At 37.9% G+C, this 18,977-nt stretch overlaps 2 protein-coding genes across 3 annotated transcripts in view; one reads left to right on the top strand and one right to left on the bottom strand.

Annotated features, from left to right (window-relative positions):
• Window positions 1-5,340, bottom strand: part of macrod1 (MACRO domain containing 1) — a 179,371-nt gene extending 174,031 nt beyond the window's left edge. For both annotated transcript variants that reach the window (XM_023328499.1, XM_005806546.3), the window contains exons 1-3: window positions 4,801-5,340; window positions 3,592-3,690; window positions 1,988-2,095 (exon numbers count right to left, since the gene is read on the bottom strand). In XM_023328499.1, the coding sequence (XP_023184267.1) occupies window positions 1,988-2,095; window positions 3,592-3,690; window positions 4,801-5,215 (622 nt within the window). In that variant the 5' untranslated portion in view covers window positions 5,216-5,340. The remainder of the gene's footprint in view (window positions 1-1,987; window positions 2,096-3,591; window positions 3,691-4,800) is intronic.
• A 2,438-nt stretch (window positions 5,341-7,778) lies between these two features.
• fermt3 (fermitin family member 3) lies at window positions 7,779-18,915 on the top strand. The gene is made up of 15 exons (XM_005806529.3): window positions 7,779-7,959; window positions 8,755-8,881; window positions 10,387-10,620; window positions 12,606-12,722; window positions 12,872-13,040; window positions 13,861-13,963; window positions 14,062-14,169; window positions 15,030-15,164; window positions 15,351-15,397; window positions 15,478-15,602; window positions 15,813-15,919; window positions 16,045-16,266; window positions 16,942-17,066; window positions 17,741-17,882; window positions 18,107-18,915. Exons 2-15 carry the CDS (start codon window positions 8,758-8,760, stop codon window positions 18,284-18,286), a joined length of 1,938 nt encoding a protein of 645 aa, XP_005806586.1. The 5' UTR covers window positions 7,779-7,959; window positions 8,755-8,757; the 3' UTR covers window positions 18,287-18,915.
• The last annotated feature ends 62 nt before the right edge of the window (window positions 18,916-18,977 follow it).

Below are 18,977 nucleotides of genomic sequence, written 5' to 3'. Positions count from 1 at the left end.
TCATTCAGAGGCAACTTGCAAACATACAGTATATTGTTTATCTACACTATTTTAAAAAAGAGGAAAGTCCAAGCAATTCTTCCAGACAAGCCAAGCTGCTTTTCACAAGCCAACAGAGACCTAAATAGTCTGACATAGTAAGGCAAAGTCAATCCAAAGAATATATCCTACATATGTTTTCCACTTGAATTGACAATAATGAAAACTTTTTTCCTAACTGTAAATTTAAAAACCTAAGGAAGAAAATCATTTTGCTGCCAGCAAGTTTGTGCCACCAGCATTGACTTCTTTTCCCCATCAACCCCAAGCTGGTTGCAACAAAAATGACAAGAGATCAACTTCATACAATCAGCTCTGCAAACTTTTCACCAACTGGCATCAAATGATATGACTACATTGTACTATTGTATTGAATTGGATTGTATGCAACTGGGTCCATTAAAGTTGCTCTTTGCCACTGATCTTGTTCATAACTTTTAGGGGCGAGATGAAAATCAGCATCTTCAAATCCAAGACAATGATCTTGAGCCAAAAAGCAATAGAGTGCCCTCTACAGGTGAAGGAGTTTAAGTATCTCTGGGTTTTGTTTGCAAGTGAGAGGAATATGGAGCAGGAGATTGATTGGCAGAATGATGCGACCAATGTATTGCTTTGTCGTGATGAGGAGAAAAATAAGACGAAAGGCGAAGCTTGGAATTTACCAGTAGATCTACATTTTTACCCTCATCTATGGGTCAACCTTTGTCCATCTGCTGGTTTTAACGGATTGCTTTTTCCTCAGATGTTTTCAACACACACGCACACGCCCCCGCGCACACACACACACACACACACACCAAACTAGATGATCTTTTTGCTATGCACACAGAATGCTTTTCATCCAACTAATTAATATCATCACTGCTATGTCCTTGTTCATTTGCACGTCTCATTCGTCCTCTAAAAACTGGCTCCAAAGAACTTTGCTTAAAAGCCTGTGCTCTGATGCAGGCTTTAGAAATGTAATGTATTTTTGACCAAAGCAAAGATTTGCTCAAGAATGAGGAAGCTGTGACAATTTGGGAAAAGACGGAGAGCATCTCTTTCTACCTTAGGATTTCAAAGTATGTTCAAGTCTAATCAATGTCTCTCTTCACAATTTTTTTTTCAAATAAGTCTCTTCAAACATCTTTCCCTTTGAGAATTCATGAAAACCCTCCATGAGCTTCCATTTCTCAATCTACTTCTTCAAAACTTTTAAGATATTGGAAAAGACAAAATATGCAGTACTTTTTATTGAACATTTAGAAGATGCAGATATAAGAGATTTCCACTTCTCATCAAAATCTGATCTGTGTAGTGGAGGCAGAAATGGTTTATCTTATTGGTATATATTCTTAACTGAAATTAGAATTTTGTTGATGTTTTTATGAGCTACTAGATACATAAATTTCCCCTGGGATAAATAAAATATCCATCAATCTATATCTTTTTCACTGGCGTGAAATTTAAGCTTCTACTATTCATTCCAAGCTAAACAGTCCCTTGTCATATTTATATTGAAATTCTTTGGTATTTTTTACCAGCAGTTCTGTTGTTCTCACTTTCTTCAGTGGGGTACTCAAATTAGTTGAAAGAATATCTTGGAACACTATGCAGATAATCACTTGAAAGCCTCTGGCTGTTCTACCAACACGCTGGAAATACATTATGCACATAATTACAGCTCAGACACCGCTCACAGATGTTTCCTGCAAAATTTATGCATATGCCCATAAACGCACAGCCAGGCTAAATACTGCTGGAACCTTTTAAATTTATAATGCCTTTTATATTTCTCCCTTTTGTGTTTTTCAAAATGTTCATTCCTGTACATTTTAGGAAACAACGGTGAAAGGACAAAAAAAAGGGATTTTATTTTATGATGCAAGAAAATTATGATTTTTCATGTAGAGTGGCTGAAATTGTGCACAGACCAGTCTAAAACAAAATAGAACAACACCCATACCTGCATTGACAATGGCATCTATCTCCAGCTTGGTTATGTCACCACTGTACACGGAAATCTTCTGGTCTAACGTTTCATTCCTCAGGTAGCGACTCGACTTAGAGGCACCTGAGGACAGGAGCAAACACAGCCGGGCTCAGCTTGGTTTGCAACAGAAAATCTCTATGAAAAACAGGAATCAGCAGACGGGAAACTGTGACACTGGAAGCATGTGAGCTCCCTCTAGTGGTATCTTCAATTTTTGTCATGCAATTTACAGATTTATCACTTATTTAAATAGGAGGTTTACACAGCCACATGCAAGATTGGCTCTGTCACAAAGCCCTAGGCCTAGGCTGTTCACAGTTGCCTTGAGAGAAACTGAAGGACCGATTAGGACAATTTATCACCAGAGACGGAAGATAAATCTGTTCTGAAACAAGTAGAGGAAGAAACCTGCGTGGCTTAAAATGAGACATCTAATCTGTCATGTTCAAAATGTCTTCTTTAGAGAGTGAGAACACAAGGCCTTCCATGCTGTAACGCAACTAATTATATTTATTCCAGTTACATTTTACTTGAGAAACTTCAAGGATTATAGGAGTCAATTTACTCTCTCTACTTTTTACTTCTACTTGAGTGATATTTTGAAGTATAATTACTTTTACCTGAGTATAATTTCTGCTTACTCTACTCACTTCAAGTTGCTTCACTAAATGAAGAATAATCACGTTTTAACCTAAATGTACCAACCACATACTAACAGTTTATGTTGACCTGAGACTTCTTGTTTCTACACCATCTCTCATGTTATTTTCTATGTCCTGGTCATGATGTGTCATGACCAGGACATAGGTCATGAAACATGACCTGCACATAGGTCATGACACATGACCTATGTGTCAACGCTGTATAAACGCTGTTTAACACTATACGCTGTCACTGGAAGTTCTTTGCACTGCTGACACATATAAATAACTGTAAGATTTCAAGCATGTTAAGACTACTGTGGTATAAAAATTTGTCTTTTACATTCCTTGTTCATGTGTGTGACTTTATACTTCTATCATGTTCAAAATAAATAAATAAAAACTGTTGTGGAAAAGAGGGATTTGGTGTTTCAATTGCCAGATTTGGATATTTTGTAATTATGTAATTTATGTTTTACTTTTTTTTTATTATTTAATTGTAGTAAATACCATAATTGGCATATCATTTTACATTTTTGTTCATGATCAGTTAGAGCTTGAGAACCCTTTTTAGCAAATTCATTTTTACTCCTACTGGAGTATTTTTTATTTTTACATTTTACTGCTACACAATTAAAAGTATGTTGCAGTACAATTTCTGTCTACCCATCTCTGAACAGCATTAAATCACATACCCATTTTAGTATGGTTTGATCCCCTGCTAAGAATTCTTTTTTTTTTAGGAATAAGCATCTTAATCAACTTAAATATTTGTTTGTTTATGTATGATTTTGGTTTTTAAAAGAGGTTGTCACAGTATTTTGTAATTTTATGTTGGTATTAAAAGTTGTTTCTAATTCGTGAAAATAGTTTCATCGCCACCACTGCTTCACCGCTCTGAGTGACGCAGATGTTGACAGATGTGGGATGTCTGACCTGCTGTGGGAGTCCACACTGGAATGTCACCCAACGGCACCGAGCCAGAGGTTCTGTAGTAGCCGCGCCTGTCCTTCACGGACAGAGACAGCAGGAAATCTAGGGAAAAGAAAGAGAAGAAGGTTATAATCTAACAAGAAATCTTTCTAACCTCCTTAACCATTCCATATTATTTTATATAATTATTATTATTAGCTTCAATGTGTTTTACTGAGATTTTAGGTGCTAGACCAACATAAAGTAGTGTATAGTCCTGAGAATGAAATAATGAAAAGCATTTGAAAGGCTTTATAACTTACAATCTGAAAAGTGTGGAGTAGATTTAATTACTGCTGCTTTTACTCTGTTTCCTCAAAATACTCTACTTTCCAACTGTGCATAATCTACAGTTATTCTTGCCATTAATTTCATATCTACTGTTTCTTAATCTCCCCATAAAGAGATTAAGCTGAGCTACTGATTCCAACAACTTCTTGTTCTCTTCCTGCAGATGCTGCACTTGACAAGGTGTCTCTCCTAGGTAAAATCATACCTATTTCCCTCCTACACACTCTACAAACGGCACAGAGCTTATCTGTTACAATGACCCTTTCGGTGCTGATTTAGAGCTAAGATTAAAATTAAATGTGTGCAGTTAGCTGTAAATCTGACTGATTTGACTATAAAATTACTTGTATAAATTGGGATGGATGTTTTTGTAAGGTGCTACACATTTTTAAACTGAATCAAACAGATTATATTTAGGGTCTCAATGCAAATGCATGTGACACTTTTCAGAATAATATGCTTAATTATACTTTGCTTGTTATGTTGGTCGATAAATGAAATCCACAAAAAATCAATTTTATGTCTGTAGTTGTACTGAGTGCAAAACATGGGAAAGATTTAGGTGGTGTGAATACTTTTCTAATGTGTTTCAGAAACTGAAAAAAAACATTCAGAGCAAAGTAAAGCTTCATGTAAGATAAACTGAAAGTAGCTCAAGTAGCAGTTATTTTAGAAAGGCAGCACATACTAAAATATAAAAACAGGGAACCCTGCTTAAAACGAAGCTTAAAACTGCTAAGCTGACTGTCTACTGGGTTTTATACATTCTTATTTATCAAAAACTTATTACAACTTTTTGTACCAGCTGACAGTAGGTGTTTTTGTCTGAAAACTCTGTAAAATCTTGAAGAATTATTCCCTGCCACTGCTGGACATTCTCACCTTTGGCTTCCTTCCAGTCACTCTCAGCAGAGTCCAGGTTCATTTTTAGAGGCATGGCGGTTAAAACTCCAGTGTGGAAGGCCTGTACTAGAGCGCCTGTGCCCACCCCGAGGGCAGCACCGAGGGCAAACTTGCCCAGCCAGCCTCTCCTCCCCCTTGGTGAAGAGGAACCGTTAACCTGGCTGGATTTGCGAAGCGCCGCTGCAGTGGTGGAGAATCTGTCACCTCGGACTGCGGCGTTAATATGGCTTCGTACAGGACTCGTTACTCCCTTCCCTCTGAGCTGGGGGCTACCCGGAGGTAACAAGTGCCTGAACTTGACACCGGATGTCTGGAAGTCAGCTCGGATAAGGGACAGAGCGCTGCAGGGCAGGGCTCTGATGTGTGAAACTCGAGCTGACATGAGCACTGCCATGTGTAGGTAACACCAAGCAGACAGCAAAGAGTTGGGTTTCAAAGTTGAACGTGTCGGACACACTGCTGTTAGCTTTCACTTTCGATACAAACACACCCCTCACTGCAAAATCACATGTGCCATTTTTGTTTCGGAAGTTAACGTGTGGAATGTACCATCAACCAGGGGTGTTCCATGATCACCACTAACTGATTAAAATCAAGAAATATTAATAACTGCTGTATATTTCGGATTCTGGTAATCATAATAAAAGAAAAGAGTGGTATCTCAAATACATTTAATATGATCAGCGCTGTGTTTTATTATCTGTATATCCCATAATCCAGTGAAAATGGAAGAGTCGAAGCTAACGGTCACAACTCAGTGTGAGCTTTACGGCTGTCGGAAATTACACATTGGGGTAAAACAATGGCCGTTTGAATGTAACGGTGCTCTGACTATCTGTGCTACAGATTTTCCTACCGTAGCACCGACAGATATGTCTATGTGTTGGTGCTACGCGTCTAAAACGTCTACCGTGATGTTTACCAACCGAAAACTATAACAGGCTGTGTTAATGTTAAATATTGTCGCTGGATAACATTATTTGAGTGATGAGACTGAAGTGGAAGAATAGGAGTTATGCTTAGCATAGCATTGGAACAATTTATATACACGACAAAAAACACAAAACTATCACTTCCGTCATCAGAATATCCTGCCCGTTTAAAACGAAAAGCTATCCCAGATGTTTGCTCTAATCCTTTTATGAGAATATCCTCCCTTTTAAGAAATATTTTAAATAGGTATTTGTAAGAATGAAACACTTATCAGACGGGTGAAACAGGTCTTTATTGAAATGAAATTAAACACAGACATCGACAAAATCAAACACAGTTCACAGCAAGCTCTTTTTTGCGCTTTAATACGTTGTATGGCAGTCTATTATCTAATGCAGCGTGGCCACAATGTGTCCACCGGATTGAGCAGGTCACTGTGCACCTGAAACGATAGGATTTAATGTACACTAATATTGCATCGCTATCACAGCTTCAATATCTCACATAATATCGCTACCATGCTCTATTTACCGGACAAGTAATTCATCTGTTGGTTTTAGGGGTTTCTTTAAGGACGACTGTTGACAGACAAGATATGAGAGCAACAATGAGCATCTCCATCAATCAACAGCCGTTACAGCACTGGATTCTCTTTGACCTGCTTCAAAATAAATATTTACAACTTGGTACAAACAAATTATTCCACCTTAGCTCACTTCTAGCACACAAACAATTATAGCAGCACTGTTGGTGCATGGTGCTTCTAGCTTTTACTCAAACTGAAATAAATCAAGTATTTGTTAAACGGGTCTGTAACACGCCGTCTGCTATCAGAGGGCTGCTCTGTTTTTCAAAGAAAACATTTAAAACCCATTACATTATAGCAGTAAACTGTCATAGTAGAAGCATGTTTTCTAATTGCTGGTTCAATACAAACACAAGTTTCAGACAAAATGGGAAGATTTCTGAATTAAAAGGTCCTGTTCAATCAATTTACTCTATAAATGTAACAATCAAAAGCCAAATAACAAACTCATATGGTATTTTAAAACTCAAAATGCACATTTCACTTTACGCTGACTCAGAGCTGTTGAACATAATAATTTCCGACTATGAGCTGATCTCATTCATTTTGCAAAATTTTTTTGTTGGATAATAAATTAAGGAACAAAAAAGAAAATCTGAAGAGCCGCTTTGAAGCCAAAAGAGCTGACTCTTCTTAGTGATCCGAGCCAAAAGAGCCGGTTTTCTAAAAAGAGCCAGAATCCCCATGTTGCCATGATCCCCTCTCACTTCCCCGAGCTCAGACAGGTGGTCAGTACCTCACCTGCACACAGAGACCCCACACAGAAACTGATCTTAGAGTTTTTGATTCCCAGACGAAACATTGGCTAAAACAAATACATGAAGACTGATTTATACTGACCTATATTGCTTTTTCTGATATACATTCTGATATGCATTTTTATGTTTTTCTTGTTTAAAGTCGCAGAAATTCAAGGTAGGTGTCTGTGTATAAGACAGGAATTTTTAACTTTTGATATTGTTACTTCTACCTTCTTTTTAGGCATTTTGGACATTTTTTTTTTTACTGTTTTCAAAATTTAATCAATGAATCTGAAATTAATCTTTTAAAAATGTTTAAAAAATGCACCTTTAAATGTATGTACATGACAAACCGTGACAATATTTAATTTGTTTTTGGTTTCACTTAATAAGGCACTGCTTTATGTGAAACATTTTATAAATTTTAGCAAACACCTAAATTAACATTGTTTTTTAGCCAAACCAAAGAAACATGTCTTTTGAAATTAAGGAGTAATCTCACACACCCTTAAATTACTAACATCTGGCATGGCAACTCACACAAGTGGTTTAAATGTGAACGACACACAGATGTTGCGTAATATGTCATTCAACACAGGCTGTCAGTCAGAAGTTAACTGGTGTTCACATTTCCGCCTGGCGGAAACTGACAAAGAAAAAAAGGAACAAGATTTTCTTTTTTTTTTTTTTTTTTTTACACGGGTGACACAAGCAGCAAAGGCAGAGGCTTCAGCACACACCACAACCTGCCCTACCCAAGAGAGGCAAGACTGGTGCAAGTTCTCACAGTAGACCAGGGAAACGTCTTCAGCTGTCTGACAGAGACAAGAGGAACCCACCAGGTCCAGTTCTTAAAATCGTGGACGAAGGAGACTGACGGTACTGTCTTTTACAAGATGTCTGTGTGTGCGGGCGAAAGCATGAGAACAGAGAAAATAGCACTGGGTTTTTATATTTTGAGCTTCTTTATGAAATATAAAAATATAGAGGTAATTTAAGAAGTTCTTTATGACTGTATGAATTGGACACAAATGATAATTTATTATTTAAACATAAAAATGTCGAAAATGTCTAGGCCTTCGAGAAAAAGTGGAGAGTTTGAAGCATGTTATCTTTATGCAGTGCCACCGTCATCTGTAGTTGTCTTGTAAAATAGATTATGATTTTGAAAGGTAAACATATTTTAGACCCAGAAGTAAAATCTAATTTTATATGGGCTTTTATTTACATGTAGGAGGTGAGTGTGTCACCATCGAATGAACAACCAAGCCCATATTGGGTTTCTAATTCCCCTCCTGCATGCATTTGAAAAGCGGAAGTATGCGTCCATGGTGATAGTTTAAGACCGAAACAGGAAATACTGTTTAAACTTGACATGTCACTCACAGTGTATGTTTGTGTCTCCATGTCACTCAGTATCAGGTGATATTGACCATGGAGAAGGGCTATCTTCCACTAAGCAACACTTGTAAAGTTCTTTTTATTATTTCTATATAAATAAAAAATAAGTAGGGAACATTTTACTCTAACAGAAGTGACCTTATGTGTGTAATTTGTGTTCATAATGTTGGTTTTTATCCTGTTGGAGATGTCGCAGGCTGTAATTCATGTTTTTCCTGAGCACAGTCTTACCTTCAGGCTTTTCTTCACACACTCTGCTCTTGTCTCTTTCAGAGTATGGCGGCGTGGGACCTGTCAGTCAAAGTGGAGGACCTGGGGCCTGATGCCCCTTCTGTCACTATCAGCGTTGCCTCTGACCTCCACGTTGGAGGGGTTATCCTCAAGCTGGTGGAAAAGACACGTGAGTCAAGCTATCTGTTTTTAACCTCTCTCTCTCAATCACATGGGCCGACAGTAGAAACTTAGTCATTTCATGGGCTTGCAAATGTATTCATATTTGAATTTTTTTTTCTACATTGTGCTAGATTTTAAGGAATTTTATTGGTATTTTATGTGATTATTGAAAATAAAACTTTATTCTTTAGTGCAAGGCAAAGGATAAATGTACAAATCTGAAAGTTGTTGTTTTGGTATTAATTTTGACATCCTTAAATAAAGTTGTTATACATCACTTGGTCAAAAAAAAACTAACACTGCCCATCAATTCAACACACCATTCCAGTGGTGAAACATGGTGGGTGCATTATCATGCTATGGGAATGTCCTTTTGGAAGGTGAACCTCCACACCAATCTGAAATATTTTATAGTCTCCTCAAAGGTTTTCTTCCAGGATTCCCCTGAATTTAGCTCCATTCATCGCCCCATCAGCTATGATCAAATTTAATGTCTTTGCTGAAGAAAAGACTTCACATTTCACACAACATGATTCAGTTACCACATTGTTTCACAATGGGGATGCCTTGTGAGGGACAGGGTTGCTTGTTTTAATAGATAACTTCTGAAAGCTTCTGACGTTTATTGAACAGCGTTTTGTTTAGGAATATAATAATAATAGTAATAACCTTGATTTAAACAGGTTTGTTCCATTGAGATCTGAATATCTCTTTTACAAGCAAGCCAAGGATCATACAAAGAGAAAGGAAAAAACACCCAATTACAAAAGATAGTCACAATAAACATAGACATAAAATAAAACATACGTCATTGACTCAAGTAAAACAATTGCACTTCTGTATCTTGAAAGTAATGGGATCTAGCATAGTCTTAAATAAAATCTGATTACTAGAGGTTGAAAACAAATTCAAACAAATAGTTTGTAAAGCAAACTGAAAACAGAGTTAGTTTCCTTCACTTCACAGTTATGCAACACTTCGTTTTTTGGTCAATCCAAGAAAATCCCAATAAAATATACCAGGGAGGTCAGAGTGCTTTTCTAAAGCTCCCAACAAGAATTAAATCATGTCGTATGTACATCCTTAGATTCAGTTTTATAATTCAATTCCATACAATTTATAGTACAATACAGACACATTCAGCTGATGGTTTAATGTAAATTAGTGAAAGGTTATCTCTCCAAGGAAGCCTGTCTGTTTGCATAGAGTAGTTGACTACGGCAGCAATCCCTCCTTCTGAGCAAGCATGTGATGCCACAGGGAGAGAGGAACCTCTTTCTTCAACACGAGGAAACATCCAGCAGAACCAGACCCAGTCCATCTGCTGCAACAGCTGGCAGTTAAGAGGAAGGAAAGAAACAGATAAACAATAATACAAAAAATGAAGAGAGCACTAATGTTTGTTGACATGTAGTCTGCCTGAGGGTATTCAGTGCCAAAGTGTTGTGAGATTAAAATAGCCAAGATAGGTGTCTGTAATTAATTCAGGTATTTCCTTCTTGTCTTATACAGAGATGCAGCGTGACTGGTCGGATCATGCGCTGTGGTGGGAGCAGAAGCATCAGTGGCTCCTGCGGACAGCCTGGACTCTGGAGAAATACGGGATTCACGCTGATGCCCGTCTGCTGTTCATGCCGCAACATAAGCCACTTAAACTGGGTCTGCCCAATGGTAAAACTGTGATGCTGAGGGCCTGCTTCTCCAACCCCGTCTTCCAGACCGTGATGGGAATCTGCAGGATGCTCAGTAGGTTTTTCTTTCTTCCCTCTTTCTGCCTTTTTTGTCTCTCTTGCACATTTATCTCAAAGCATTGATGTTTATATTTATATTGTTGAGTCTTTTCCCTCAGTCTCAACAAGCAGCTCTTTGATTTTGGTCATTACAAGAAAAAAAAAAACGTTTCTCAGTCTCTTTCATGCTTTCATTTATTCTAACTTAAGCAATGCTTGGTCTCATTTCCTCACCAGAAATCCCCAGAAAAGGTAGCAGACTGAAAATAGTTTAAAAAGCAACAAACTTAAGTGAAATGACAAAACTGGCATGGAAACAAGAACGCTTAAAGGGTTCAGGCTTTGAATGACCTGACTGATACTAATACCATAAATTAAGCTGGAAGTTGACTTTCAGTTGGTGTATGAATGTATAAACATTGTGAGTGTGGCTGCAGGTGTTGATTTTGAAGCACAGGCATTCTTGGTCGCTGCCCTTCTTTCCTTGTTGAAATTAAACTGGTTTCTCTATTGCTTCTGTGAATGGGCAGCTATTATCTTTGAACAACTTAATTACAGTGATGAGCTCTGAAAACAGAATCCCCTGATCAATGCTGTTGATGTCCCTATGGGACCTGGAGCAGCCCGTGTTTTTTCAACACTGTACAACACTATTGCACCTACTAAAATTGGCCAGAATGGTGAGATTTGTTTCATAATTAAAAAACTTATGAAGAACATACAGACATTTTTTCACCAGTTTTCTTTAATCACGTATGATCTGACATTCAGTCACTGACCTCATCTAAACTCTGACACAGAAAATGACTCAGCTATTGGGGCACTGAAACATTACTTAAGCATGACCTTCTGATTTGAGGTCATGGATGCAACATTGTAATCATACTGACAAAATGAGAATATTTTTGTCTTTAAGCTACTTTTTAATTAATTGTCATGGACTTGTTATACATGGACTGTTGTCCATGTATAATTTGTGCCCAAGCTGTAACTTCCTGGCCAACACCTTCAGATGTATGATAAATATTTCCAAAAAACAACATCTTTCTTCATAATGACATTTATTTTCTGTGTGGGTAAAACACCCACACAGCCTGATGCTGCCACGCCCAGATTTCACAATTAAGTTGCTGCTCTCAGACTTTTCTTACAAACTTAACAATGGTCAGGCCTGTTAAAGCACTTCAATTTTAGCTTCATCCGATCAAACTACATGTATACATTTTTTGCACCAACCAGTTCATACCCACGTTAGGGTCTGTTTCATATCTGCTCTGACAGTGAATGGCTTGAAGTATTCATGTCTTTACTCATCTCTACTGTAGAGACATGTACAAACGTGATATAAATAAATATTACCAGCCAGAAGGAGTTTACTTATGATTGTTTTGGACACAAGAACTGACCAACCCAAATGTGGATCAGAAGCATGACCTATATGGTCTTTAATTAAATTATATGTCCATTTTAGGTGTTTTTATGATTATTTCTGTTCCTAATTCATCGAAATACTTAAAGAGAATTTAACTAATAAGCAAAGATTAAGTGAAATAGAGAAAGTCAGTGCTGAAGGTTGATTCTGAGTAGGAGAGTTTATACAATGTAGTTTTGCTATAGATATTAATCAAGAAAACAAAACATTCTTAGCATCAGAAACTGATCATAATCAAAGAGCTTTTAGTATTGTTAATCTTCATTTTCCAACATCTGACTTGTCAGAAGGTTGTGCTTTTACATGGTGAATCTCTTGTCTTGCCTATACTCGTCTGTAGAGCAGGCTAGGTTTTTATTATGATCTGCCATCACATTTGAGTAAAATGTAAAGGATTCAGTCCTGTTATTGTACTATGTATTCTGCTATCCCAGTGATGACTATAAAACAGTAAATCTAAACCTGATGAAATAGAATTCTGAAGGATTGCTCTAACATTCCTAAACATAAAACACATTTGATATTTTGTAGGGCTAATAAACATCTGTTTACTTTCCTGATCCCCACAGACATCCGCCATCCTGAGGAGCTCTCCCTCCTCCGTCCTGTGGAGGAGAAGAAGAAGAAGAAAGACAAAGATTTGACAGAGGAGATCTACGACCTGACCGAGGTGCCCCTTTCCTCGGGTACACCCATCATATCTTTTTTTTTTACACAGTGAAGACATATTGACAAGGCAAAATGTTTGTTAAAAATAAGTAAATGTAAGCCATTGCGCTCCCCCTTTTTGAGTCTGAATATCTCACAGCAGTCTGCACTCCCACTTCCTGTTCAGTTTCCCGGCCCTGTCTATATAATGGCATGCCAGCTCATTTCGCTGACTCAGAGCAGAGCGAGGGCGTCTACAAGATGCTGTCGGTCACTCAGCCTCCTCCTGCTCCAGAGGTCATCGCCAAGCAGTACAGACCAGCAAGTGTGGTGGACAAATCTCACATCCACGGCAGGTATATTTGCTTATAGCTCATGTGGTAACATCGTCCAAGCAGCTCCACTTTGCAGACACAGCAACTATTTCTTCTATATATATATATATTAATATATATATATATATATTTTTTTTGCTAAATTTACACCATCTAAACAATCTAAATTGAAGAAAATACCTCAAATCTTCCTGTGTGATCTAATTTTAAAAAATGCAGTCTGTTTGAGGAACATATTAGGACACTGCTAATGTCTATTCCCACTTAAAATTAGCTAAAATTACACACTGGTCTGCCACAGCAAGAGGACATGATTACAACATCACTACTCATCCTTTTAAATGACATTTGCCACTTTAACTCACAGATATGTTGTTTCATTTTCTCCTGACTGTTGAAGTGAGAGTGAGCACCAAGTTGAGACTGTAAGTTCTGTCTGAAGAAGATTAGAAGATCAATTTTTTAGCAATATTCTATTTTATTGAGATGTGCCTGGGTATTCAGAGGATTTTGGGATTACTTGAAGAGCTTTCAGGGGCAGTAGTCATTTTAATTGAAAACAAAGAAAAAGAAAAAACATTTTGAATCTTTTTACTTCTTTGCCTCTTTATCCTTTGCTTTATTTCTATATTAACTGATTGAAGAGTTTGCAAGGAAAACAATTACAATTTTCTTTAAAATATATATATATATATATATATATATATATTCTGGGCCCTTTTTCTTGTTTTTTTACAACAAACTTTAACTCTGAAATTAATTTAATGCAAACACAAACATTATTGTATATATTCACTCATAAAAACACAAACCCATACAGGCTCTGTGTTTTCCCCCTTAGGTGGTTGGACTCATCACGTTGTCTCATGCAGCAAAACATCCAAGAAAATGACCGGCTGTGGCTTCGCTTCAAGTATTACTCTTTCTACGACATAGAACCCAAGGTTTGTGTGTGCTGTTTTAGTGCAATCATTGTGTGTGGGATTGGTAATGTGTCCAATGTCTAGTAACTCTTCCATCACCTCAATCTTTACCCCGGCAGTACGATGTTGTGCGTCTCACCCAGCTGTATGAGCAGGCTCGCTGGGCCATCCTGCTGGAAGACATCGACTGCACCGAGGAGGAGATGATGCTTTTTGGAGCGCTGCAGGTAAGATCAAAAAAATTGCTTCTTCTGCTGATGAACGAGGATATGTGTAACTCTCTGAGGGAAGTGGATCATTTTGTAATGAAAGCTTTAAATGTCAAATTTAGCAGAAACTCTAGTGTTCGAGTGCAGATGTTGAAGAAAACTGCTGTGTGAACTCATGTTAAAAGCATTCTGTGTGCAGATTTAAATCTGCAAGTAATTTATAAGTACACAAGTATTTCAAAAATAACGGAATAAACTAAGAATGCCTTGAAAGGCAGCAGATAAATTCAACATGTACAAAACGCCAAACGTCTCATGCCAACTGTCAAGCACAGCGGTGGAGTTATGGTGATTTGGGCTTGTTTGAATTCACTCATTCACTGAGTCTACTGTGAGTGTTTCTGTGCACAAAAGAATCAAAACTGGATCATGCAGCAGGGCAATGATCCAAACACAGTAACACATATACAGAAGAATAACAGAAAAAAGGAAACGACTCAAGAGGTTGCAGTGGCCTAGTCCAAGTTCAGGCCTGAAATGATTTGAAAGGATGTGACAGGACCTTAAGAGAGGTTGCAAGAACATTAAAAAGATGTGAGTGACCAAATAGGACAATAATTCCTGGATGTTCCTGTGAAATCTACAGAATTATTAAGTAGACTCCATTTCACATTTATTTCAGGTTTTCGATTTTGTAAAACCAACGCATCAGAAGCTGCTGTTAATACTTCTGGGTATTTGTGTAATTTTAAAAGCTTCCTTGTAGATACAATAAACCTAATAGGCCATTTGTATGAACTATATTTGCCCTGACCTTCAGCTAACAGCTTCTATACTTATGTCTCTTTCTGTCCTCTCTTACATGTAAAATCATTTAGTACCACATCAATAAGGTGGCCCTGTCGGAGCCCCAGATGATGAGCTCCAACGCGGCCCTGGATGACCTGGAGTCAGCCCTTCAGTCCCTGGAGGTCAAGATGGAGGGAGAGAGCAGCTCCGCCTCAGACCTGCTGGTAGCTTGGATTTTAATTCTTAATCGCTGATAAAAAAATGAAGCTCCACCTTTGAGCAACTGAAATGTTTTATTAATTTAGGTTTTATTTTGATTGATTGTAATAATAATGACAATAGAAAAAAAACATATTGTAGGTAATTTAACAAGAGGAGCAGACAATCATCTTTTCTGAACTTTTATTCAGGAAAATATGACAGCACCAGATCTCAACGACTACTTGAAGATATTCAGGTCAGATTTGAACACTGATTATCATATTACTTCTAGAAAATATTTTTGATGAAACCAAGTAATGCGACTGTGCATTTCAGGCCGAAGAGGCTCACTCTGAAGGGATATAAGCAGTACTGGTTCAAATTCCAGGATACGTCCATCTCTTACTTCAAGAGCAAAGAGGAGAGCATCGGAGAGCCCATTCAACAGATTAACCTTAAAGGTACAGAAAACAAATTTTAATTTGAAAGAAAAAGTTGCTTTATTTCATCGAATGATTAAACATAAACAAATTGATAGATGGAAAGGGGTTCTTCTTGAAACCAATGTTTCCCCCTTTTGAAAGATTGTCAGTGAAACTGGTGTTCATAATTCAGCTTTTCAACAGCTAACCCATAATTATCAATGTCCTACTTTGCTTTCCTGCTCTTAGGCTGTGAGGTGGCTCCCGACGTCAACGTTGCAGCACAGAAGTTTCTTATCAGACTGCTGATCCCTGCACCTGAAGGGATGAACGAGGTCTATCTGCGCTGTGAAAATGTCAGTGCCATCGTTCTGTCGTGTGCAGCATTCTGTCTACTTATCTCTGCCTGGCCCACTCGGTTGCACCCACAGACACACCTGTCTAACCCCCCCTCCTTCTGCCTGTGGTTCATGTTTTGCAGGAGCAGCAGTACGCTCAGTGGATGGCCGGATGTCGGCTGGCCTCCAAAGGCAAGAGCCTGGCAGACAGCAGCTTCCAGAGTGAGATCCAGAGCATCCGTTCATTCCTGGCCATGCAAAAGACCAACTCCGGCTCCAGCAATAATTCAGCTGCCAGCGATGAAAGCATAAATACTCACAGTTTGGTGTCACCACGCTACCATAAGAAATACAAGCCCAAACAGGTAGGGGAAGAAAGAGTATTTGCACTTCTGCATAGCCAAAATACACAACAGTATTTATTAATTTGGTTTTAAATGGAATCTATTATGCAAAATTCAAATTTTGCATTTTTATATACTTCCATTTGGGTGTCTACTGCTTCTAGAACCAGCCTAAGCACTTAAGAGAAAACCAGCCAGTCATTTTTGGCAATAAGTTAATGTTTTTTGGTGTCTGGAAAATGAGCTGTTTCAAAAACTTCCCAATTGTTAAGTCTCAACCTACGGGCACTGTGCCGTTACCAAGCAACCCCAGCAAAGCCCAGCTCGTCACCTTGCAACCCAAGTGGAGCTTCAGGGCCTTTGGTCAACTGGTATTATGCATTTAAAGTGAACAGAGTCTCTAAAACATCTCATTCTGAAAGGAGCTCAAAATAGGCAGAATTGAGTTAACAAAAATCTCATTTTTTAAGAATGATTTTGTGCAAAAAATGTAATGAACATGTTTTGTGTAGCCCATAGAATTATTTTAACATGCTAAAAGAAGCATGGGTCGCCTTTTATCTGAATATGTGTGTCAAAAAGCATAGATGTATGTTTCATTAAAGAATTGATGTTAGTACTGTAGAGCTAAGCAACTGGTCTTTAATTTTAAAATTTAATTATATCTAAGAGGTTTGCCTGTGCCTGCTTCTCCAGCTGACCCCTCGTATCCTGGACGCCTACCAGAACGTAGCTCAGCTCTCTCTGACAGATGCACTGATGCGCTTCCTGCAGATCTGGCAGGCCCTGCCTGATTTTGGACTCTCATACGTGGTTGTCAGGTAAAGTTTAAATAAATTTGATGCTGCAGAACAGAGGAGAGAGGATTTTGGGGTGGCTACACCAACCCCAAAATCCCTGAAAAATCAGAAGGTGGCAGTAGCACTATAATAGCAAATGGCAAGGAAGTTTTAATAACAAATCAAACTGAATCTTTGTTTTTTGTTTCTGTTCATGTATAGGCTAGTGTTAGTCCTGCAGTACTTCTGGCTGCTACATGAATTTAGAAAAGTAGTTGTGCAATGAGCCACGGTTAAAACTATGTGGGGTTGTTTTTAAAAGGTTTCTGATTTTTGTCAAGCCATGGTAGTTTTATGAGATAATTATGGCACTGTGTGCAACAAAATGTTAATTATTTGGCAGTTTTTCCACTGGTGTTGCTGACTGTTATTTTTATATTTATAATAAATAGCCACCATAATTAAAGTTCCCCTAAAATTGATATGCACCAAGTAAGGAGGAAATTATAATCCATATTCAAACAAAGCTCTTTATGTTGAAACTGACCACATCCAGTTATCTCCTTACACATAACTGAGCTAAAATAGTGATGAATGACAATAAGCATGACGAAACCATGACCAAAGATAGGTCTAAAAGTACAAAATAATGTGTGAAGTGGTGTTCTAGGAACCTTGTATGAGGTTTATTAATATAAATGTTTTCTGGCCAACAGGTTTAAGGGTAGCAGAAAGGACGAGGTGCTGGGCATCGCCCCGAACCGCCTGATCCGTATCGACCTGGGAGTGGGTGACGTGGTGAAGACTTGGCGCTACAACAACATGAAGCAGTGGAACGTAAACTGGGACATAAAACAGGTCATAATACATGCTGCTATAGCAGCTCAAAAAAAATTTATTTTCTAGTTGTAAGCAGGTGTTTCATCTTTTAGATACCCAAGATTGAATAATGCCGCGCTGAAATGTTTTTAAATTATGCAGAGTTATTGATAAAAATTATTTTAATTGCATTTTTTTTTTTGTTTTCCCCAAATCTGATCATTTCTCAGACTAATGCCTCCTACTGTCACCTTTTTGTCCAGATGGCCATCGAGTTTGAAGGGAATGTGAACATCGCCTTCGGCTGCGTGACGGCTGACTGTAAAATTGTTCACGAGTTCATTGGAGGCTACATTTTCATGTCGACGCGCAGCCGTGAGAAGAGTGACACGCTCAATGAGGAGCTCTTCCATAAGCTGACCGGAGGCCACGAAGCGCTATAATACTGGAATACATAAAGACTGATACAAAACCTCCCTCTCTCTGTGAATCCCACCAGGAAAAACACAAAGTTATGGCTCATACCTTCCAAACAGATTTTAATTTACCATCTGCTCCAAATGCACATGACGTACAAAGAGAGTTTAGGACTCCAAATGTCCAATATTGAATTCTTTTGTGATGGACTGCTGCTGGTGCAAATAATAGAGGGCCCAAAACCAGAAGCCTGGTGGTCAAACTTATAGAAATACAACGCTGACTCAGACAGCCACTTCTCTCTTTTTTTGCGTGACTAACAATAACTATAATCAGCATTGCTCTGAAAGGACTTGTATTAATAACAATACTTGAACACAGCTTTAACAGCCAAATTCAATTAATAAAAAATATACTTTCTGAATAGACTCATTTGTCAGAATGTGGCAATTTTTTTTTTATTAGTGTGATGTAATATTCTGATCATAAATGTCATGTTTTAATGAACTGTAAGCAGAAAATCATAATTAAGAGAAATAAAAGCTTGAAAACATCAGTCTGTAAATTATTGAACATGCCTGTATTATCCCAGCAGAGAATTTAAACGTGAATGAGTTAACTTAAATTGAAAATATAATAAACAAAAGTGTTTCAAGTTTTGTCTTATCTTCTGTCACCGTGGTCACAACAGCGCTCATTTGTTTTCTTACTGAAAGC

The sequence above is a fragment of the Xiphophorus maculatus genome, chromosome 23, assembly GCF_002775205.1.
Source record: "Xiphophorus maculatus strain JP 163 A chromosome 23, X_maculatus-5.0-male, whole genome shotgun sequence".
NCBI lineage: Eukaryota > Metazoa > Chordata > Actinopteri > Cyprinodontiformes > Poeciliidae > Xiphophorus > Xiphophorus maculatus.
Note: the sequence above shows the minus strand (reverse complement) of the source record. Positions and strands in the feature narration are given on the sequence as shown.

Coding starts and splice junctions, on each gene's coding strand:
- fermt3 (XM_005806529.3), top strand. CDS start 8,758: ATGGCGGCGTGGGACCTGTCAGTCAAAGTGGAGGACCTGGGGCCTGAT. Junction 15,398..15,477: donor GACTACTTGAAGATATTCAG/GTCAGATTTGAA, acceptor TGTGCATTTCAG/GCCGAAGAGGCTCACTCTGA. Junction 17,883..18,106: donor TAAACTGGGACATAAAACAG/GTCATAATACAT, acceptor CTTTTTGTCCAG/ATGGCCATCGAGTTTGAAGG.